This window comes from Prunus mume, linkage group LG5 (genome assembly GCF_029339155.1).
Source record: "Prunus mume cultivar Tortuosa linkage group LG5, ASM2933915v1, whole genome shotgun sequence".
Lineage (NCBI taxonomy): Eukaryota > Viridiplantae > Streptophyta > Magnoliopsida > Rosales > Rosaceae > Prunus > Prunus mume.
The window spans coordinates 8,026,312-8,050,301 of record NC_142702.1 but is presented as its reverse complement, the minus strand read 5'-3'; the positions used below and the strand labels follow the sequence as shown (position 1 = coordinate 8,050,301).

The 23,990-nt window shown below is 35.6% G+C and overlaps 1 protein-coding gene and 1 long non-coding RNA gene across 4 annotated transcripts; both read right to left on the bottom strand.

Annotated features, from left to right (window-relative positions):
• Positions 1-7: 7 nt before the first annotated feature.
• Positions 8-6,257, bottom strand: LOC103331053 (disease resistance-like protein DSC1). 3 transcript variants are annotated; one of them, XM_008233665.3, is made up of 6 exons: positions 6,101-6,257; positions 4,779-5,343; positions 2,564-3,650; positions 2,125-2,400; positions 942-2,027; positions 8-854 (listed from the first exon to the last, which is right to left on the bottom strand). In XM_008233665.3, exons 2-6 carry the CDS (start codon positions 5,270-5,272, stop codon positions 333-335), a joined length of 3,465 nt encoding a protein of 1,154 aa, XP_008231887.2. In that variant the 5' UTR covers positions 5,273-5,343; positions 6,101-6,257; the 3' UTR covers positions 8-332. The 3 variants fall into 3 exon arrangements, with proteins under 3 accessions (XP_008231887.2, XP_008231888.2, XP_088909488.1); XM_008233666.2 differs by having other exon boundaries at positions 4,779-5,340; XM_089053362.1 differs by lacking the exon at positions 6,101-6,257 and adding an exon at positions 5,528-5,943.
• Positions 6,258-15,542: 9,285 nt separating this feature from the next.
• On the bottom strand, positions 15,543-20,652 carry LOC148916795 (uncharacterized). The gene is made up of 3 exons (XR_016127203.1): positions 20,454-20,652; positions 18,024-18,103; positions 15,543-17,060 (listed from the first exon to the last, which is right to left on the bottom strand). It is a non-coding gene; the product is annotated as an uncharacterized LOC148916795 (long non-coding RNA).
• Positions 20,653-23,990: the final 3,338 nt, after the last annotated feature.

Sequence of the window (23,990 nt, the reverse complement as noted above, 5' to 3'; positions counted from 1 at the left end):
CAATTAATTTTAAGATTCGCTTAACAGCACTCAAAAACCATTATGTACTAATTAATATACACAAACAGGAGGTGTCAAGTTGATGGAGTAGACTCTGGTCCCTCGCAATTTCTCAAACTGTACAAGAGAGATATCGCAAACAGTTCCCCAAAGTTTTAATAATTAATAAACAATTCCTAAAATCCACAAATATCCCTGAATCTGAAATATGAATTATGGACCAACTACGACACCACTAGGGTACGGGTTGTTACAGCGCAAGGGTGAACTTGCTGGTGCAATTACGAGTATGTGAAGAAAATTCATGTTTTCTTGAATCTTTTGAGCGAAATTCATGTTTTCTTGAATCTTTTGAGCTGTGGTTCCTCATCAAATCTACGAGTCCCACTGGATCCTCCCCCAACATTGCTGCTGGATTGTGCCACTACTTTGTTGAACTCTTCCACGTCCTTTTCGTAAATCAAACGGGCACCGCACTTCTTGACCCTGATGTGGCCTGAGCTTTCAAATGAAAATGTTAACTGATCACAACTCTTTTGCCACTCTGTACCAAAGCTTATATCACGAGAAACATAGAATAGCCAAAGATGATCCGACACGGGCTGGACATCAGTTAATAATACAGGTGCAGGGTACTCTTTTTGTCCATTGACTTCCAAAACACAAGAGAGCTCCCATCCACTATGGAAAACTTCAAAAACAGCGCAAAGAGCATATCCCATCCACTTGTTATCACACCATTTCGGAGTCACCTGTATGCTTACCGAAGATCCCACTCTTTGACGACTGAACCACCATGGAATTTTACTTCCAGGAATTACAATTTCAAACCTATCTCCCGGATATGAGATTCTCTATACACGAGAAAACGTCGTGTTAGAGAATGAATGAACAAACGAATGATTGAATGTGAGAGAGAGAGAGAGAGAGAGAGAGAGCACCTCAAGATATTTTCGGAGCATAGTCAATGTTTTATAATCATGGCTTTCATTCTTAAACAATCCAGAGCAATTCATCAAATTGAAACATGACGAACTTAATGTATCCAAATTCAATGGATGTTGCAGCCTTTCTAGTGAAGTGCAACAATCGGCAGTCACTTGTAAACTTTTACTTGATGAAAGGACTGGAAGGTATTTAAGACTCCGGCAACCACTCAAATATAAGTTCTCAAGCTGAGAAAGCTCGCTAATTCTTTCAGGAAGGCTAACAAAATCATTTCCACTCAAGTCCAATGAAACCAAAGAAGATAAGCAACCAATATCAGCAAGGATTGTTCCATCCCGAAGATTGTGATCACTTAGATCTAACTCCCTTAAAGAACATAACCCTGACAAAGGAGGCAGGAACTGACTCATAGGTTGAAGACACTTCAACCATCCAAAAGGGAGTGACACATGCCATTGCTGTGGTGATCGCCCTTTTGGTCCGCGGAAAATAAATGATTTCAGCTTTTTCAAATGTAAAACGGAAAAGGGCCATTTTTCTATGGCAGTTCCACTTAAATCAAGCTTCTCCAAAGACACTAGTTCCTGAAAGCTTGCAGGCAGTTCTGCCAGTTGTGTGCATCCAGAAGCATTAAGACTTTTAAGAAACTTCAAATTGCCAATGGTACTTGGAAGTTGAGTCAGATTTACACAATCTCTAATATCAAGAACAGAAAGTTTTGTCAGACCTTGAATTGATGAAGGTATATCTTCAATAGCCGTCTCGTCTAAAGAAATCTTCCACAAATTCTCCATATGTCCCACAAATTTAGGAATCCTTTTAACATTTGAGCAACCAGAAAGGATTAGAATTTCCAGGCATTCCATTGCAATCTCACCTGGCAGACTCTCAAGACTTTTGCAGTCTTTAAGATTCAAGAAGATTAGCTTTTTGAGAACTCGTATGGATGAGTGGATCGCAACTAGACTTTCACATCCCTCAAGATCTAGTCTCTCAAGATTTTGGACCTCTTTGAAATCAGGAGTGCTTGTCAAACTTTTTGAATGACTAAGTTTGATGACTTTCAACTTGTCAAAATCCTGTTAGAGTTACAAGAAAGTGATAATAATTAGATTCAGGAGAAGCTTACATTTTACTCTGATAAATAGATTACATGTTGCAGTTGTAGACTTGTACCTTTATTCCACTCCAAAGCTGTTCAATCTTACTATGACACATGCTGAGTTCAACAAGCTTATCCGGTTTGAAATCTATGGGGAGAGAAGCTAAAGGATAACCTTTCCATTCAAGAAATTGTAAGGAGTTAGGAAGACATGCGAGACCTTCATCAAGGTACACATTATGAAGTTTGAGAAATTTAAGATTAAACATCTTTGAAAAGGCTTCTCGATGGCATTTACACACTTCTGATTCACGATGATCTAGGACAATGCCTTCAACTGCTGATGTCCCCTAATAACCAAGAATAAAGAACAAGTCAATTGCAAAACATCATAAAGGGTAACTGATGTGCACGTTATATGGAAAGTAAGGCAAGTAAACTTAAAAGTCTGCTTTATAATCTGTTGATTTTGCTAGATTCATGTGTTACCGATGCATCCATGTAAGCTCTTACCGTATTATTTCTCAAAACATAAAAGATGTCCTTTGAAAGCCACAACCTGCTACGTTCACCTGGTTCTTTTGACTCTCCACGAACAATTGCTCTACCCATTTCTTGTAACAAATTATGCATCCACACCATATTATCTGAAACTGTTAGCAGAGACCACCCAATGAGAACTTTTATAGCATTGTCTACGCTGGAACGAAAGCCGCATAGTCTTTCAACTACTTCATCTTTGTACTTTCCCATAAAGAAGCATGCGATATCAAGGAAAATACTTTTCTCCTCTTCATCTAATCCATCAAAACTTATTTTAAGCCTATCCATAATTTTTCCATCAAAATTATCTTTCAGTTTACCAAACTTTCTTCCCCATTCATCTTGATCTGCTTTATGCAAAGATGATCCCAAGAGTTTAAGAGCTAATGGGAGGCCATTGGCATAACTCACAAAACATTTAGACATAGCTACATAGGGCTTATCTGGATAATCTCTTCCAAAGGCTTTCAAGCTAAAAAGTTGAAGAGCGTCTTGGTCATTTAACTTATGCACCTCAAATTTTCCGTCCACACCATGTCTACTTAGCAATCGTTCACTTCTTGCTGTAATAATGACTCTGCTCCCTGGAGCAAACCCATCTTGGTTCCCACATAAGTCTTCTAATTGAATATTATCGTCGACATCATCAAGAACGAGAAGAACTTTTTTGCGAGATAAGAGCCCTTTGATTGTGCCTTTTATATCAAAGTCCCAGTCTTCTAGATTTCTTTTCATAAGGCTCTTGCAAAGTTCTCTTTTTAGATTTTTTAGACCATCTGTTTGAGAAATCTTATCTCTAACTCTGTCAAGAAAGCAGCTGCGTTCAAATTTATGAAGAATCCTCGCATAAGTTCTCTCAGCAATGGTTGTCTTACCTATCCCACTCAACCCCCATATCCCTATAAAACGAACCAACTCAGTGTCTCTATCTAGAAGCCTACGTAGATGCTCCAATGTTGAATGAATTCCAACCAGCTTTTCTTCAGGCTCCAACCATGTAGGACGTACTAAGGTGCGCACCTTGTCAACAATTTCTCTGATGAGCTGTGGTTCATATCTTCAAGAGGAAAAGACAATAATCAAGGTCATGCATGGCTGAACTAATATGAGTCATAAATAGACAAAAAAGCGATAAAAATACACTTTGCATTTTGTGTTTTTGCCACCACCTCTAGTAGCCGAGTGGTAGCTCTGCCTGCGTTTTATAAGAAGTTTTGGATTCGACTTAGGGCTAACCCATTGCATCACAGCCATTCAACTCAAAAACTAAGAACACCTTATTAATGGAACAATAATCCTAAAAAAACCCCAACTTTGAGATACCAATGGATATGAAAATTTTTACTTGCTATGAATAAAAAGTTCATAGAAGACGCAGAATGAAAACAACTGAATCACTTTCACATCAGTTATCATCAAAAGTTAGTGTAATAAGTTGTTGTCCATAATATCATTAACTCTGTCAAGAAAGCAGCTGACTTCGAATTAAGAACTCCTCACTGTGGACCTAAAATATGATAGAAATAGAAAGCTACCCAAAAAAAATTTCAAAACTATTTCCCTCTGTTACGAAAGCATCTGAATTCGAATTAAGAACTCCTCACTGTGGACCTAAAATATGATAGAAATAGAAAGCTACCCAAAAAAAATTTCAAAACTATTTCCCTCTGTTACGAAAGCATCTGAATTCGAATTAAGAACTCCTCACTGTTACAATGCATATTTTGGATTAAGCCAAAGAAACTTCATCAATACGTGATAAAAATGATTTAAAAAGTGTATAGATGATCAAATAGCATTGGATAGAGTAACAATTTCTCTTCCCAATGTTCCCAAGTTCCAATCCTCTTCTGCAGCAATGAAAAACAATATAGTGTATTTTTTAGTTTATCATAAAATAAACTTAGCCTCCCCATATAAATTCTTTTTTATGAATGGGTAATAGGAATGTTATCATAAAATATTTTTCTGTATGATTTTCATGCATCAGGTCCAGGCAAATTAAATGTACTCACTACAAAATTATATCAAATAGAACGGAATTATAAGTCACTTTCTATCCTACAGAGGTGATATATAAAATATAAATTCACAATTATTATATGTGCTCCAATAAGTAAAAACAATGGTCATCTATTCATTTAGGAGAGCTTTTGAGTCGAGGGGAAAAAGAAGTAATGCTAACCTATCCTTTGTAGTCCACCCTTTGATTTTAGCCACTGTCCCTAAAGCATCTCTCCAGATCTTCACCTTGTTGATGTCATGCTTAAACCTTTCTTCAAGTTTAGTGAAGGCTTGTTCAAAACTCCCTAATTGTTTTCCAACATCGGAGGGTTCCACAGAATAGAAAATTGGTAGAATTGCGCCCCTCCCTTCCATGCATTCAAAAATCTTTAAAAGTTCATTTAGGCACCAGGTTGAAGAAGCATAATCTTGAGAGATCACAAGAATGGCAAATCTTGACTGTGCAATTGCTGAGAAGACTTCAGAAATTGGTTTTCCTTCTTGAAGTTCTGTTTCATCCAAGAATGTCTCTGTAATTCCTTGATCCAGCAGTTCTTTATGTAAATGGGCTGTAAAGGTCTTGCGTGTTTCACCTCTAAAACTCAAAAAGACATCATATTTCCATTGAGACGGTGGAGGAAGAGATGAGCTGTCTCTTTGCGTGCTCGATGCCATTTCAGACTGGTTTCTTGTTTGTGCCAACTTACAGGAAAATGGAGATGAGATTAATTTCACAAAGCAACCTGCTGGAGAGAGGAGACAGTGCAGGCAATTAAGCAATTTGGTAGAAGATAAATACATTTTTCTATTGCTGATCTACTTTTTCATTTTTTTGGGTCACTTATTTGAACTCACCTGCAAAATGACTTACTATACTATACAGAGGAACCATAAATTGACCTGTCTAATATTTTATTCAGAGCTGCTCACCGGAGGGACTGAGTTTGAGCGACTGACAGCTCCAAGTTTGTTACCAGCCATCAAATTTAATCAAACGTCTGATAGTTTTCGACATTTAAAATACCCATTTGATGATTAAGAGCAGTTATCCTGTACCCGAGGTCCTGTGTTCAAATCCCCTCTTCCAATATGGCTTGTATAAAAAAAAAACTAAAGAACCAAATTTTTAGTCTTTAATGTTTTCCTTCCCCCCTCATCCCCCTCTCAGAAACAGCAGAATTAGACCATTGCCAACCAAGCCTCCCCCAATTCACTTGAGGATCCTGGAAACCCTCAAGTCCAACAAAAACATCAAATCTGCGACTACAGAGGTATCATAAATGGAGCTGACTACTCTTTTATTTTGCCTCAATATTAAAATACATATCAAGTATTCAAAAGTACAACTTTTGTAATTACCTTCAGCATTTGCCAAATTTTTTAAGCCAAACAACATCATCAGCAACAACATGACTAAGAGAGAAAATTATATCACAATCGAAAAATACAAAATGGGAAGAAATCATGAGATGGTGTTAGAGAAATTAGTAGTTGGAGCCTGACCTGGGTGTATGTGAAAAGCAAGAACTCGCAGCTGAAGAAGTGAGAAGGAGCTACAGGCTGAAGTTCCACCAGAGAAGCAGAGCGTCTCTAAACACAATTCAGGTCGATAGTGAAGTCAATGGATCCGGGACGACTAGTGGGGCCTGGGGCTCTTCGGAACGTTCGATTCGAGACACCAGCAATCACCTTTTATTTATTTTATTTTAAAACGGACCAGCAATCACCTTTGTCTCATTCAATTTGACTTATCTACAGCCAGTCCCGTTCACCTTCCTGGACTCCATGGTACAAAATTGCAAGGGTGGATAAAAAAAAGGTATTATAAAATCCTGAGCAACTCCATTTATATTGCGTGAATAGTGGTTGCAAAATCCGAATTTTGTGTTTCACCCATTGCCTAGCTAAGAAGCGATTATTCATTTTTTTGTTTTATTTACAATTTTATTTACCTTAATAATTAATATGGATAATATTTTCGGATAAGATTTACGGGTTCCTACGTGTCAATACTATTCATATCTCATAATCGGATAAAATTTTCAATTTCAAATTTCAGATAAATTTAAAAAAGTCTGGTATTTATAGAAAAAAATTCATTAATTTTTTGGTATTTTTTAAAAAAATTTCGAATTTTTCCAGTATTTTATGGCAAAAAAATTGGCTGCCGTTGGATTGGAGGAAAAAATCAGATCGGAGAGCCCAGACGACGCCACGTGGCAACAGGAAAAAAATCAAATCGATGCCTTGGCGATCTTGTAGCGATCTTGTAGCGATTCTTGCGATTCTTGTGGCGCTCTGATAACCCCCTCGCTTTGGACACAGGCGAAAGTTGCCTTGGGCCCCGGGTTAGTGGGTCCCACACCCCGGGCATGGTGAAGTCGATTTTGTTTTTTCCCCCTCCCCTCAATGCATGGTTGGAATAGCTCTTATAGCGAAGGAATTTACCTTGACACATGAGTATTTTCATTCAAATGCAAAATGTTAAATTTGAATTTAATAATTTATGTGGCAATTTTATATTTTGGAAAAAATTGAACTCCACCTAAAATGCCAAATATTATATTATTTTAATATATTTTTAAAAGCAAATAGGGCTCATATAATGAGTAAAGTTTAAAAGAGAGTAAATGATAGTGAGGTCCATGACTAAAAAAATATTTAAAAATATATTTGACATCAAGTTTTTTGATATGTTATTTTTTACATATCTCTTCCAACATTCAAATCCACGCAGGATTTGACTATTCGGTTGGAGTAACTTTAACCTTCAATTTTTGTCATTTCATGTCCATGTGGAAATTTGATATATCGGTTGGAGATGCTCTAACAAGGGAGATGTCAAATGCAAAAAAGTTAAATTTAAATTTGATGGCTTATGTGGCAATTTGACACTTTAGGGAAAAAAAAAAATTTAAGTCCACCCAAAATGCCAAATATCATATTATTTTATTATATTTTTTAAAACAAATGGGCATAAAATTTTTAAAGAGAGTAAATGATAGTGCGGTCCATGATTAAAAAAATGTTAAAATAATATTTGATATCAAGCTTTTTTATATATCTCTTCCGGCCTTCAAATCCATATAGAATTTGATTACTCAGTTGAAGTAACTTTAACCTTCAATTTTTGTTATTTTATGTATATGTGTCAATTTGACATATAGGTTGGAGATGCTCTGGGAGCAGGAATCTTGAGTCCCACCTACATTTTATACAAAGATATCATCTCATATTTTCCTTCTTCTTTTTTTTTTTTTTTAATTTTGAATTTTTAGGTGCAGTAGTCCTTGATTGGCATTTTGATCCTTTTACTTCCAAAATAGTTGTGGTGGTCCTTAAACTCCAATTTCATTAACAATAGAAGTCATGTTGTTCTATTATAATTTCCTTAAATTTAGTGATAAATGGGTCTTTTTATGTTTGCTTTAGTTCCCACCATTTTGAACCCATCTTCCCTAGCAAAGTAGTTGCAGCCCCACCCAAAACAACCCTAAATTGCAGTAAAAGAGGCAGAACTATCAAGGGGCCAAATGCTGAGTTTCCGATCAAGCGTGAATGCATAAAAAAAACATTACAATTAAGTATTTGTTTAGGTCTAATTTCTGCTTACCGGCCCATCTAGCTATTGGACTATATTGACGACACAGGTTTGGGCTCCATTTTCCCAAAATTGGAAGTCAGCCCAGGACATTTCAAAGGTCAAAGTAATTTCAAAAGAAGGAAAATGGAATGAAACCAATTACATAAATTAAGCTTCACAAGATAAAAGTTAATTATCATCAAATGCTGATTTAATCTAAAAAGACCATATTTAATTGGTTTAATTCCTACCCAGCTTTTAGATTATATTTTCAAGGGTTCAAGGTTTGATCATCACCGTTGATTACCAATTCAAAGCTAGATCAGCAATTCTAAGATCTAAAAAGGAGTCTCTCTCCGCAATACCCATGTGATTCCAATGACAAGACGTCAACAGGAAACGGACAGAGGACATTCAGGGGAGTTGGTAGAAATGTGAAATCAAAAACCACTCCCATAACCATTAAATGCCAGAAAAACAGGCTGAGTTTCCTTCCCATACTCATGAGATGAGGATCTCGTTAGTATAATTTCAATTTGCAAGGGATGGACAAGAAGTAGGAAAATTGGTTGTCAAAATGTCAAAATTGATCATCATAAACTGACTGTTGATGTGGGTTTTTCTTGTCAGAATAACTACTACTCATGCAGATTTTCTATAAATATAAGAGAATGTGAATTGGATCAAGGACAACCAAAAAAAAATCCAATCAAGACAAAAACTCTCAGTCATACTGACAAAAACAAAACAAGATCAAACGATCTCAAAACTCTTCAAACTCATAAGCAATTAAGTTGTCTGGTTTGCAAAAGCCACCTAGCTTCCAACGAAGCAGGCAAACCTCAGATTTTTTACTTCAATTCAGTTTAAAGGAGCAATTCACAAAGAAAACGAGATTTCTCTCGTTATAAATTTGGTTCAGAATAGATGAATCCAGTGGAGTTCAGGTTTTTTCATAACATTAAACCTCAACAAATTTCCAAAGACACCTTGATGTCCCAATATAGCCAGAATAGCTCTCAGGCGACCCTTAGCCAAGCAGAATAGGCACTGAAGTACGATTCCAGGTTAGCAATTGCTAATCTAGCCACTTCCAATCCAGTCCAGACTAAAGAGATCCCAGTTCTGCCCACTCAATAAGCCTCACCATGGCTCAAATTAATTATAGCTCTGCCAATCTCAACATTGGTATAGATTTCCAACTGATCCTCATTAGTTGAAATGCAATTCTAGTACATATACATCCAGTCCAGCTTGAGTTACAAACAACAATCTAAGTAGAAATCGAAGCCCAATATTCTGAAGTCCTTCCGGACTTGGCAATTTCTTTTGTTTGATTGTGTAATAGGCAATTCTCTCTGAACTAGTTTGTTTTATTTTTAGACACTTATTTTGGTTAGACTTACTAGTTTTACTAGGGGAATTATAAAGTCCTCACCTGTCTAAGGCAAGAAAAGAACTTACTTGAGAGATATTTCTCACCCAAATTCACAATCATTTGATCAAATTCAATAGCTTGGGGTGCAAGTTATTACATTTCATAGTCTGTTAGGATTTTTAACCATTAACAATGACACGCTTGCTTATAAATAAATAAAAGTTGATTTGTTGACCATCAATGGTTTTCGGGCAATGGGGAACTTTACCCTACCACCACAGGAACTACATCAAAACATGTAAACAATTTGGCATGCCCAGTGGGACCTCACAGTATATATACTTCTAAAAACACATCTTTTAGTGTATGAATATTGGAATTTCTTGCCAGAATCCACGCTTTTCCATGGAAAGAGGTCAACCAGCTTTTCAGGATGAAGGACTTAAGTAAGAAGAGAGCAATGCCAGGCAATCAGCTTATGGAAATTCTGGGATATCATATTGATAATTGAAGTTATGGGATTTTCTTTAAAGGTTATTACTTTCCATTAAATGATATTATTATGATTATAAATATAGTATATGGATTGGGTTAGGTATGGAAATATAATGTTTTAATTGAGGGTTACGGCATGTTATGGAATTCATGTGGAAACAAGTATTGAAGTCTATTTGAATTGTTTCAGATCTTTAGAAAATTTATGTTTATGTGAGTGTTCATTGGTTAGTAATGGCATTAATCTCATGGATTAAATTACCATGCAATCTATTACGGGATGAGTATGTATGTCTATATATATATATATATATATATAGATCGCTAAATTATGTATATCTCTATTATTTTGTATTTGGAAGTGTATTATAGTATGTGATGGTATGCCTAAATGTTATTTCTAATAATGTCCCATGAGTTTCGGGGATGCCTGAATCTTGTGGTGCAAGGATTGCGGCTAGGGTTGACTTGGTGTCTCCGAGGCCTACGAGGATTGCGGCTCGGGTTGCCTTGGTGTCTTTGAGGCCTACGAGGAATGCGGCTAGGGTAACTTTGTGTTTCCGAGGCCAGCGAGGATGGAATTGACTGAATAATATTGATGATCTTATCTTGGTATTTTTGGAGTAAAAGTTTAATACTTATTTTATGATTAAGAGACAAGTATGGAGAATTTCCTAAATTTTAAAGATTTTATACAGTTCACCTTTATTTTCTTTAGAGATGAGTTCGTTTGACAAGTAAAAGAGGAAAATATAAACATTCCAGTTAAGTTATTGATATATATATTTATGTAATGAGCCTTATGTAAGTTTCGAAGGAAAGAATAAAAGCGTCTTCGGAACTTGTTGGTTTTATTTTTATTTCATTATTTATTTTTATTTTATTATTTCATTTTGTTGTTATTGTTAACATATATTTTATGCCAATAGTATAATTAGAGGAAGTTCAATAAGTGGCCTACTTATGTTCAGAGTATGAACTGTTCTGAGAATTGGGAAGTTGAAAAGTATGTACTGTGGAGTTTGTAAGTGATGGTGAGCATGCCACTAACATGTGAACTTGGATTGATTTGTAAACACAATGAAGAATAACAATTGACATGAGATACAAGGGCAATATAAAAGAGGAAGAACTACGTGTGGCTTGATCCTTTAGTAAGGGTACGTAGGTAGTCTGGAGTCCCACCCGGGTGCAACCGCGAACTAAAATTACTTAAGGAAAAATTAACTTTTCGGAGGAATTTTGGCGCAAGGCCAATTGGAGATGAAAGCTAACATCTTGAAGTTCAATCTGTGATTTTTCTAGTATTTTCTACCAAGCCAATTGGTACAGTACTACAAGTAAAGTTAGCCCATGTGCAGACAGGACAGTTTCATACATGTTACTTGAATGTGAAGAAACGGAAGCCTTTCCGAATTTTTCAAGTTACGTGCTATATATGGTTGGAAAGATAAGACATTTATCTTTCTAAAATATATTTTTAATGATTTTTCTATAAGGCCGAAGATCCCCAAATCGTGTGACAATTGGGCTGAGCTGTATTTCCCTATGGAGTTAGGAATTGTGATTTTTACTTTCCTATTTGGATTCCTTGTTTACCAAGACTTCTTGGACGACTTGTCAATCAATTTTAGGGTTTAGAACTCTGATATAAGTGATATAAAAGGCCAACCAAGGCCCCGATACAAGTGATTCAAGTCCTAAGGAGATCAACCGCGCAAGAGGAGAAAGCTGCCAACGAGTTCTTTCTTTTCAGTTCTTATGTATTTATTTTTGAGTTCATCCAAGAACATGAGTAACTAATTTCTTGTTAGTTAGGGCTTAATCTTGAAGCCCTAAATATGATTTCAATTCTATAAACAAGTTTGAATGGATTTTCAGTTTCTACAAGTGTGATGATTTCGATTTCTCTATGTTATGTGAATTCTGATATTTTGTTTCTTTGAGTAGCTAACTTTGAGTCCTAGCTATTGTTCTTGATTGATTCTAAACCAATTTCTCTTAAACTCTAATTTAAATTATGTTTTGTTTTCTTTCCTTGTTTTGTTTTATTCACAAAATCAAATCAAAACCCTCCTGGTGTTGGTGTGTGTGTGGAAGTCATTGTGTTTTAATTTTCGTTGCGTGACATTGATAAACATCTCTTTTGATTACAATCTCTGTGGGATCGACCCTTGCTTGCTTACTATACTATCATTTGATTTGTGCACTTGCAAGGTTTTAATATTGTTGATAAAAATTACCAACAGGTATTAACCTTATTGGTGGTTTTAAAGCTCGATTGAACATGAGGCTTGATTAAATAAATATTTACTTTCCCGTTGGACTAAGTGAGTGTTGTTGGCCAAGACAGGTTTGAAACCGTTTTAGATTGTTATATGAATTGAGCCGAGTGCTTAAACTACTTATGATTGTGTTGGGTGTTAATCATTGCTTGATGGAAATTGGAAGGTTAACTTATGTTTATTTTGGTGAGCAAGCATAATTTAATTCGAGTTCATTCATTGTTGTGTTAAATCTCATTATTTGACTTAAGGGTTTTGCTGGTGGTTTTGTTTTGAATTATTGCAGGCCAAAGGCCTTGTTTATAGACTGCTAGATGGATAACCTGTGCATGCTGCCAGTTGTGGATATTAACTGTGTTTTTAACCGGTTGAAAAATCTTGGAAACGAACAATTTGTAGGGGAGACTCTGCCGAATTTTTGGCAGAAGTCAAACTTGAAGTAAATTTTGTTTTTGGGTTGGATGGGCAATTTGATCATTTGTGCCTAGCATCCGCTAGGTGTCAGACACGCACAGGGTTCGGCTCAAATTCCAAAGCGGAAATTGGGTCGGGTCCTGTCACCATGTGTGGGTATAGTAACCTGGGAAGGTACATATCTTGATGCAAAATTCTAATTTCTAAACGAATCGTTTCCTTCTAACATAAATATATATAGTAAAAATAATACCGATACTTCCTTATTGAAAACCAAAATAAAATCTTAATTAAAAACAAGCCCATTCAATTTTATTAATATTCAAAACACTATTCATACACAAAATCACTATAATCCTTTATAAATAATATTACTAGCATTAATAATAATAGAAATAATATTAAGCATTCCCGAACTTCCCATAAATATCAATATACAATGTACCCCTAACCAGAACACGTAGCCATATATTTAAGTGTAATTGTATAATCAACATTTAATTAGATTCATATGGACACCAAACCCTCATGTCAAGTCATAAGTGAATTATAATAATAATCATTAAAATAAAACGATGATGATAATAATAATAATAATAATAATAATAATAATAATAATAATAACAACAACAACAACAATATATAAACGGAAAGTCTCGTCACATAGCGAAGGCCGCCTTTATAACCTCATTAACCAATATATCCATTACCAAACAAATCAATTTCCCATCAATATCACTACTACACACAAAATCTCGACATCAAAGAAATCCAAGTTTTCAATAATACGACATAACCACCATTCAATTCCCACATATTTATCATAGACAAACAACTCAAGTAATATTACCTGGTAATGTAAGGCCACAATTAAAACATACACTGAAACCCATAATTTCTAGAAACTTAACATGTATACACACAACCTTGGAAAGCCCTACAGCTGTTCTAGTACCTTCACAGAGGATGAGACGGTCCCAAAAGACCAATGGTCAACAGTTGGTCAAACTTCTCGTTTTTGGTCAACAGGGCCCGCGAGACCCACGACTTCTGATTTCGAATCTGAAAGTTCCTACATGTTCAACAAAGCTTATCAAAAATGTCTTACAAGTTTGGTTCAGATCGAGCGATCGAATTGCTTGTGATTGCACTATCGGACGATCACCGTTTTACACAAACTATGAGTCATTGAATCGGAGCATCCGGGACTCCGATTCTTGATTTGTGAATTCTAACACGATTCTAGAGGTATCTTGATCGACATATTTGGAAATGGAGTTGATCCAATGATCCGAACATATCAAACCCCGATAACGCCTAATATGCGTAAATCCGATCGACCGTCAAACGATAATCAAATTCAAATCTGAGCATACCGTTGTGTTCAGAACAACATGAGGAACATTTCATGACCAAAAGGATCACCCAAACAGTACCCACGCGCCAGCAATGAGTGGGTGCCCAAAGTACATTCTGCGGTAGGAAAATCGTCAAACTTCCGGTCAAGACCAATGCCAAACGATCAAGCACATCAAGAGGAGTAGGTTTCATACTTGCGTAAAAAGAATAATTTAGCCGTTAAAGCCCTCGAACGAATGGCTTTCTCTCCAAAAAAACTACAAAGTTTTGGGTTCGGATTGAATGATTTATACATGAAATTTGGTCGGGTCCTTGAGGGAAATTACATAGGGGAGGTAGAGGAGTGTTTTGGGAGTCAAATGGTGGATGATGGTGGCTGAAATTGGCCAGAAAAACCTTCGACATCCACGGTTTTGAAACAGTCCGTTTTGAGCTTCACTTTGGTTAAAAATTTCTGGTTTTAAAGCTTGGAATCAAGGATAGATATGGTATGTATAGAAAGAGGAGAGAGAGACGAAAAAAATAGACCAAAATCATGGTCAGAGATGGCCAAAATTGGCGGGAATCTCCGTGGAAAGCTGTTGGTGTTGCAGTGGCTGTTCAGAGAGAGAAAGACATATTCTTGAGGGGGAGAGAGAGAGGAAGAGAGAGAAAAGGGAAAGAAAATTTTAAAAACCCACTTCTAAATATTTACGGTTATGCCACTAGGTTTCTGTAGATTATAACTTCTTCGTTATAACTCCGATTTGAGCCCACTACGTGTCTACGAACTCGTATTGATGTGATCTATGTAATAATACTATTTATTTTCCCAAAATCTTTTGGACTAAAAAGTGACCAAAATAACCATATCCCCGAGGGCAAAATTGTAATTTCATAATTTAATAAATTAGTTAAATTTAACGAATAATTAAAATTTGGGTCAGGATGTTACGCTTACAATGCGCTACTTGGAAATGACTCGATCCACTAGAGCTTATGTGTTCCTTCCGCTCTACATCAACAATTGGCCCTTTGGCATGAAGAAGGTTTTTTTGGAGATTGTAGAGGCCGATCCACGGCCATTTCCACCCTATGATTCGAAGTCAGGTATTATCATGATGATCTTGGCCCTTTTACTTTCTTTGGAGTCAATTAGAACGGCCGCCCCCATGGTGTCACAGCCCAAAATCAAGACTTTTACTCCTGTACAACACTCAAACTCTATGGTTTAAGGGAAATAATCAAAGGTATTAATTCAAATTTGAGAAAGAAACTGACAAAAGACATCATCTAGACATTAACATACAAAATAAAACTAGCCAATTCAACCTACTAAGGCCACAAAGCTACAACACTTCAAAACATAATCCCAATTTTTATTTGTGTGTAATATAAACTTTGCATGGTAACAAGACTAATTCAACCTAAGTGTTGACTATTGTTCACGTGTAAAAGTATTGCTCTTGTATTCTCAGATTTTTTTAATTGTTCGAAAAAGGAGCTTTGTAGAGGGTTCACATTTTTCTTGAATTCTTCTTTAAGTAATACATAGTTTCAACAAGGACTACTTTTCAACTCATTTCTTTACCAAATTGAAAACTACATTCACGGCAATCAAAATACAAATGATCAATAGCATGTCGTTTATTCCTTTTGGCAAATTCATAATATCTGGAACTTGTAGCTGCATAGCTTGAACCACGAAGTCCCTTGATTGGCATAGCTTGAACCATGAAGTCCCTTGATTGATTCTCTTCTCTTCGTGGAGAGCCCCTTGCTATGGTATCTTCGTCTCTAAACCTCTTCATGTCAACCTCATCACACCATACAAATCCTTTGCATTCACCACCTCCCTACAACGTACAAAACCTTTGCAAACCATATAATCCATATAAGCTTATAAATAGAACCTTACATTAACAAAACCTTTGCATTACCAAATAATGAGTGCATAATTACATATCATTTTGTACTATGCTAGCTTATCTTTTGGTTATGATTTTGGATGAAACTTGTGTTTTTAACCATATTTTGTCCTAGTTCAGTGTATTAAGCTTTAGGACTCATTTAATTCATTTTTTAGTCAAGAAAGCTTAAAACTATCTCTACAGATCAGTCAACTTCACGGATTGGACTGTACGTGCTCATGAAGAACCAGCTAATGAGCCATACACCATGGGAAAGTTGTAGCAATCTAGTTTTTGGAGTATTTTACGATTCATGATTTAGAGAATTCTAGAGGAAGTTATATCAGCTTTGATACCAGATATTCATTCATAAATTCTGCTATGAAATTTCCATATCACCATTGTCCAGTTTCGGCTGCATTCCCTTATTAGCCCAATTTCGTAAGTCACATTGAAAGCCTTGTTGCAGCAATGTAGGCAACTCAAATGAGGAGACATTCTTCATGGAAGTTGTTCCAATGGGTGTCTATTATAACATATCAAAAATTCAGCCCAATTGGAAATATTTGATGTCCCCATCCCACCTAAACCATGATTAGGAGGACTTTAATATACAGTTGCCAGCTAATGAGCCTTGTATTCCATATCTCCCTTGAGCCATGTGTCTCACCTCAGCTGCACCTGACTTTGGACCTAACTTATTGATCAAATTAGGTAGGCATTTCAGCTTGGGAAGTTGTTTAGGCCATCGATTGAGCCACCTCTTGCATTCGTTGATGGTTGAGGTTGTTCAACGTCTCCATTGCATGGATCAGTTGTTAGATTTCCAACGAAGTGGCAAGATTTCACCTCAAGACTGATCCTCCAGTGATATTTGTACCATCTTCGACCAACACTGGTCAGGGTCAACGACAATGGTTCGGTTCAGGCCATTTTGGCCTTATTAAGTGTTATGAATATTTTGTGGCAAGTGTTCATGGGAAGTGAACCAGCCATGCTTGTCTCTGATTCCGAACGAAGTCTAGACTCTTCAAATTCTTGATCTCTTCTAGGATTCCTCCTAATGTTTATGACCATACAAATTTACTTTAAAACACAGAAACAAAGTCGCAATAGCTCGTAGTTAAATACACACTAAGATATTTATCAACGGTTAACTACTTACAAATATTAATTATACAAATTAACAACAAGGGCTTAGTAGCTTGGTTGAAACTCGCTTTCTCGAACTTTGCATTGAATCATGCACAATCTATTAGGATATGAGCATTCTAATGCCTAGTAAGGTACTGTCATACCTCTCAAGGTCAGCTATCACAGTTAATCAATGTATTATGCATCAAACAACACAAGATACATAAATTATGCAACCAGACCAGATAAATAAATTTGCATATGTGGTGATGCCATGAACTCACTCACTTCTAATTCCACTAATTCATACTTTAGAGCACAAGCTTGTATGTCCCATACCATGTATTTTACCATTGTGGCTCTGAATACCATAAAATATAAACTAGCGCCCATCTGTTCCTTACCTAATTTTTATTTTATTTACGAATTTCTCAACATTCACTTTTCATTAAGGGTCATGCTCCCATCACCTCAATATATTCAAGCTCTGCTCCTGTTACTTGAATATATTCCACATTTTTTTTTCCAAATATATCTAAGGTCTTCTCCCACCCCTTAGATGTACCTACACAAATCCAAAACACACTCGTATTTATGATGCATATGTAATGCAGCTCGAACATCATTTATCCCTGCGGAATAATAATACAGATAATAACAATAATATTTCAAGTTTAATCACATGAATAATAATATTTACATAACATCAAATAATATCCACAGAGAAACATCAATAATAATATTCACATAACATCAAATAGTATTTCATCGAACATCAAATAATATTCACCAAGCAAAGCAACAATAGTATTCATATTTATAGTACTATATATAAGCGCAAAGATTAAAAGTGACAGAGCCCAATCATCGAGAAATCAGGAAACCTTACCTCGTTTCCAGCTAGCTAAAGTACCAAACTACCCTTTAGAAATTCTCAGATTCGTCGAATCTACACTTTTCATCCAATTCCTGAATAAATTCAAATCCAAAATATTAGTGGGAAGTTTTCGCTCTATTTCGCCTAAGACCAGTAAACCTAAACTTAACACCTCAACCTTATGCCTTTCAAAGATTTTACGTGAAAATGACAAAAATGATCCTGGGACCAACCTGTGGTCCAAAGCGGTCAAATCATGTCTAAAATAATCTAAAATTGTGTCTTATGCCCTGTCAACACCGAAACAAGTCCAACAATACCCATTATCCAAAACTCATCATTTGGGTCCCGTGGGCCTTACATCAACCGATACTTGAAACAAAATCCGCCTCGAGGCACAACCTTGGGTTGACTTAAGACTCAGATCGAGAAATCGAGTTGGAAGGATTAAAAATATGGCATCGGAGGCTGCAGTTATTGTTCATCATCTTCTAAAAAAATTCTGAAATTTTCCCATTTTTTTCAAACTAAAACTCCAATTTGTGAGACATTTTGACCGAACAAAAGTTAACAAAATTGGGCAAACTTGCAGTTTTTTTGAAGATTATTCCCTCTAGTTTCTAACCTAATAAATCACACTCAAAATGGAGCTAAAACAAAGAAGAAAACCAGCAACAAAGTTCTGCTCGTGGTTGGTTTTCTGCAAAAACTATATTTTCGTTCAAACTTTTGTATCCGTGTTTAACACAACCAACTAACCAAATTCGATTAAACTAATTGTATTTTGTTCCAAATAGTTTAAAACCCTACGATTGGCTTCCTCAAACACTCAAAGGATTGGGGGGAAAAGAGAGCCAAAGTGAGGCTCGCGGACTAAAAATTTCCAGTAAATGCAATTTTTCATATTTGGTTCTAAGTCGTTTTCAACCGTTCTATTACCCCCAATTGTTCCTAAGCTTCTAAGACTCTTCTAAAGTTTATATCTATCATTAGAACTTATCAAAAACTCAAAATGGAACCAAAATCATAAACTCCCACACTTGAAAAAATTACTCTATCCACCTAACTAGAAAATGAAAATCCAAAACTCTTCTAATTCACTTTCCCTATCACTCAAGTGACTCAAAAAGCTCTTCAAGGGACTAGAATCGATTTAAATCACATGGGGAAAAAAAATCATAACTCCGTAGCTTACTCACCTTAGAAGATTTTTTCTTTCTTCCTCATATGCTTCATTCTCTTCCTCACCCAACTTCCATCTCCTTCCCTCCCCCCCTCCCCTTCTTCCTTAAAATAATATCCTAGAGTAATCATCATTATTCTTTAGCTCAGATTAGGTGATTCACTCCTAATAGCCTTCCAACTCACACCTTAGGCTAATGACTCACCTGTACCCACTCATCTCCAAAATTATTGTGGATTTGAAAACTTGAGGCAATGGGGAAAGAATGGGAGGAGAGTGGGCAACTGCCCTCCACGTTTCAGATTCCTTTCTTTTTTTTTTTCTCTTTTTTTTTCCCTACAAGGGTATTTTGGTAATTTTTACTCATATGGGTATTTTGGTAATATTCACACATACGGATATTTTGGTCATTTTGGCCCAAAATTCATAAACGATTTCCTACATGTTCGTTGAGTCGACTACTATCATCTTACCTAAAAATTATAATGGTCTCACTTTAATGTCTTAAATGTCCTTTGAAAAATTCACAAAATGTTACATAAGGGCATTTTTGTCCAACTTGAAATTAGAAACACTTAATCCAATAGTCTCAATCCAAAATCACTTGATAAAATACCCATAATCATTCTTCACTCTAATACTATTCTAACTGAAATACGAAAGTCCACCTTTAATTTTTGGGGGTATTACATAAACGTAAAATAAAGCAAGAACGAAATAAGAATGATAAGAACTTTAAACTAAATTATACTTGAAATTAAACTTAATGAAAATGTGATAACAATGAGAAGTAAAGCAATTGACATAGACTTGAATTTAAAAGACAAGATAATGTAAATTGCAAGAAAGTAAACTTACACTAAGAAAATGAAGAACTCGCTACACTAAGTGCTTGAAAAGTAAAATCCTAAGTCTAAGGAAAGAAAAATGCAAGACCAAAAATAGGTTTGTGTGTCTGATGATGTATGTCTTCTCCCTTTGTTTGACGAGGATTATAAGCACATAAAAATAGAACTTAGTTGATCCTGGTATGGGAATAAGTCAAAGCCATTGTTGCCTTAAATTAAAACCCAACGGCTCACTCGAACATTAAAAAATCACTACGCGACAAACAAGGGTAAACGCAAAAGAGAAACAATAGCAATATCAAAGACACATAACAACGTAGATTTAAAACGCAACCCACAAAAAATTAAAGCAAACCCAATAAGATTCAAACGATTTAAGCATTTAGAATAATAAAAAGAAAAAAGCTTTACCCAAAGCATCCAATTGTTGCTTCTTAGTAGAACCAGGTGGTCAGCCTCTAACTTTCTTGATGGAAGTGGGCGAAGTAGAATCTATAGATAGAGGATGAGGAGGAGGAGTTGAGCTTTAAGGTTGAACCTGGTGGTCAATGATGGAGTCAAGCTTTGAGGTTGAATGAGAACCACGGTGAGAGCCTGAGAGGGAGAGGGGGTTACGGCTAGGGTTAGGAAATTAAGGAATGAGAGAGGACAGATAAAGTAGAGTATGTGAGTTTTAGTTTTGGAGTCCAATCAGGTACCGAAGGTACGTGGTACACTTTTCAAATAACCATTCAAGCCTTGCCACATGTAAATTAAATTAAAAAAATAATAAATTAATTTATAATCAGTCCGGCTTGGTTTATGACAGTTTACAATACTCCCAAACCGCAGTTGAACCAAACCAAACCAGTTCGATTCAGTTTTTCAAACAGTTGACTTTTTCTTTAGTCAAAACCATACCAAACCAAACCAATATAATCAGTTCAGCCGAATTAGTCGGATCGACTGGATTGATGCCCACCCCTAAACATGATTATGAGTCCGTAGCATTTTTTAGAGTCTAGAGCTATTTTGGTGAATTTTTCAAGTATTAGAAAATAAAAATAAAAATTAATTTATTAAGAAGTGACACGTGGTACAATTTGGAGCATCTATTTGGTGCTTGCACGGGAGCGACAAGGCAGTAACATTGCACCATGTGGCATAACTAGATTGGTTAAAGGGTGATCGGTGCCATGTGGTGAAATAGTGACGATTAGATAGTGACGGTTGATTGTGGAATGTTGACTATTGTGTCACCTACCCAACTCAGCCAAGTCATCCATTTATGTTGACTTTTGACTGTTGAATCTCATCTATTCATTGTGTTGATCGTATATTGACTGCTGACTGTTGACTCAACTAACAGATTAATCTTGGCCATCCAAAATTTTTTTTTATAGACAAATCTCAGTCTTCCATTCCTTCATGAGATGCCTACAAATACCCCTTATCCCACTAGATTCTCTTCACCCCTCGTTTGCATACAATTCATTTTAGCTGTAGCTGCCTCCTCTTCTTCATCTGTCTGTTGCTTCTTCTTTTTTCTCCTTCTTCTTATTCTTCTTAGGTTTGATTAAGGAATTAAATATCAGGAATTTGAGAAATATCGATGGTCCAAAAAAGCGGAAATATCGATGGAAATATTAGGAAAGCATCGATATCGTTAAAAATTATGAAAAGTCATGAAAATTATTAGAAAAATGTGGAAATTTTGAACAAAAACTATAGACATGCTTGTTTCAACAATTGTCTAACAATTTAACCAAAGAAATTGATAAAACTTAAGTGTATGGTGGATTTATGTGACTAAGATTGCATATAATGCTCGCTGAGAAATAATAAGAGTTTTAAGTATTTACGAACATAAACATAATAATAATATTACCTTCAGCTAGAGTTATTTTTAATGTAGTAAGAGATATAAGGGATATTGTGAGAAACATTTTGTAAGACAAAAGCATATAATTGGTGTGGATAAATTTAACAGAAATAAGGAAATGACACAAAAAAATCATCCGCCTAGGTGGATAAGCTGATGTTAGCATTAAATGATATGTTGGATGGGGTTCTGCAACTTTTGAATTTTTTTCGAAATTTCAAATGAGTTAGAATGCTGTCAAGTTGTCAGCGTATATACGTGATAAGTGCATTATTTCCTATATTTTTATACCTCTTTTATTTGGTTTTTGTAGGGAAAGTTAATTAAAAATAGTATTATTACTTTACTTTCCTTATTTTCAGCTATTCTGCGTTCTTGGAAGGATTTCAATTGAAAATCGACTTTTCGAATGAATTTTAGCGCAAGGCCAAATGCTCCAGACCTACAAATCAAGACACCCTAAGTTGAAATCCCGTCAGAACTGCACTACTGTGGAAGATTGAAGATTTGAAGACCTTTATGATTTTTTCCTAGAAGCGTGTAATATATGCTTGGAAAGCTTAGAGATAAAGCTACGTTTATCATATTTTTCTAGAATTTTCTAGGAAGTAGAATGACCCCAAAAAGAGCATGCAAATTGGCTAATGTGTTTCCAAGTCAAAGAATGATTCTTTTCTAGTTTGTTTCCTTAATTGTTGAGATTTTGTTTTGCTTTGGGAGAGTTTTTCTAGACCTTTTAGGAGTAGAGTTTAGTTGTTTTACACTATATAAGGTCACCCTAAGGATCTCTTCATACCATCATCTTTTCTACCATAGACTTTTCATCATATTTCACTACACCCACAAATATATCAAAGAGAAAGCCAAGAGTTGCTGCGGCAGTGCTTTTAAAGCTTACGAAGCGGTTGTTATGGAGAATCTAGAGATCAAGTCCATCTGCCAAATCGGTTTTATGACAATAATTCTCTTGTTTATATTTTCTTTTGTCATGAACTAATTTTCCTTGCTAGGGCTACGATGTAGCCTAACCATGAATACTTAATTTTTATAGTTATATTAATTCCTGATTACTATTCCATGTTGAGTTTTTATTACTGTTCTTAATGCTTTGAATATCTGGCCAATATTTAATTGATTTGATGATCCAAGTGGATACCAAAAGGAGATGTTTGATGTTTGCTTCTTGTACCAAATACCATGTCTTGAATGTGTGCCCGAGAGGGACTAACATGACTCATGCAGTTTTCTTGCAGGTTCTCATAGAACTTAATGAGTTCTTGGTTTTCTAAATCCATTGCTCGAGAGAGAATGGGTTATTAATTGAGAATACTTTTGGTTGAGCCCGAGAGGGGATATTTAATGAATTAGGAGAAACCAACTGTCAACATGGATAGTAATTAATTGGGTATAAGAATTAAGTAGAATTGGTTATGGTGAAATCGGATGCTCTAGTGTTTCATCATCTTGATTTTCTATCATTAATTAAATTATAATTTTTCAAAATTGTTTTAGTTTACTTAAATATCAATCAATCTTCTTAATCAACTGTTCAAATAAACTCTTGAATTAATCATAATTGGTAATTAATAGGAAATTACAGTCTTCGTGGGAACAACACTCTACTTACTTTTATATTACTTGTGCGGATTGTGCGCTTGCAATAATTTCACAACAATACGAGAAAATTTGACTAAATTCTCGCGAGATATTGGCAAAATTTCGATAGTTTCGTAATAAATTAACCAAATTCAAGCTTTGAGTGTTGTGAAATATCACCTTAATAAATTCGCGGAAAATTTGAAAAAACTACAATGGGCGCATTTTTACTCACCACTTTAACCTAAGGTGTACCCTCACAACCCTTCTCAACATTTGACACGTATTTATTGACATAACCATTATTGCATAAATACAAAGTAAATGGTTAACTATGATTATACCAAGAGACACGTGTCAATTGTTGAGAAAAATAGTGAAAATACATCTTTAGTTAAAGCAATGAGCAAAAATAATAACCGGAGATCTAAACTCCCCAAATTGGCGAAAGCAATTGCACGTGCACCGTACGTACACGTAATAATTACGAA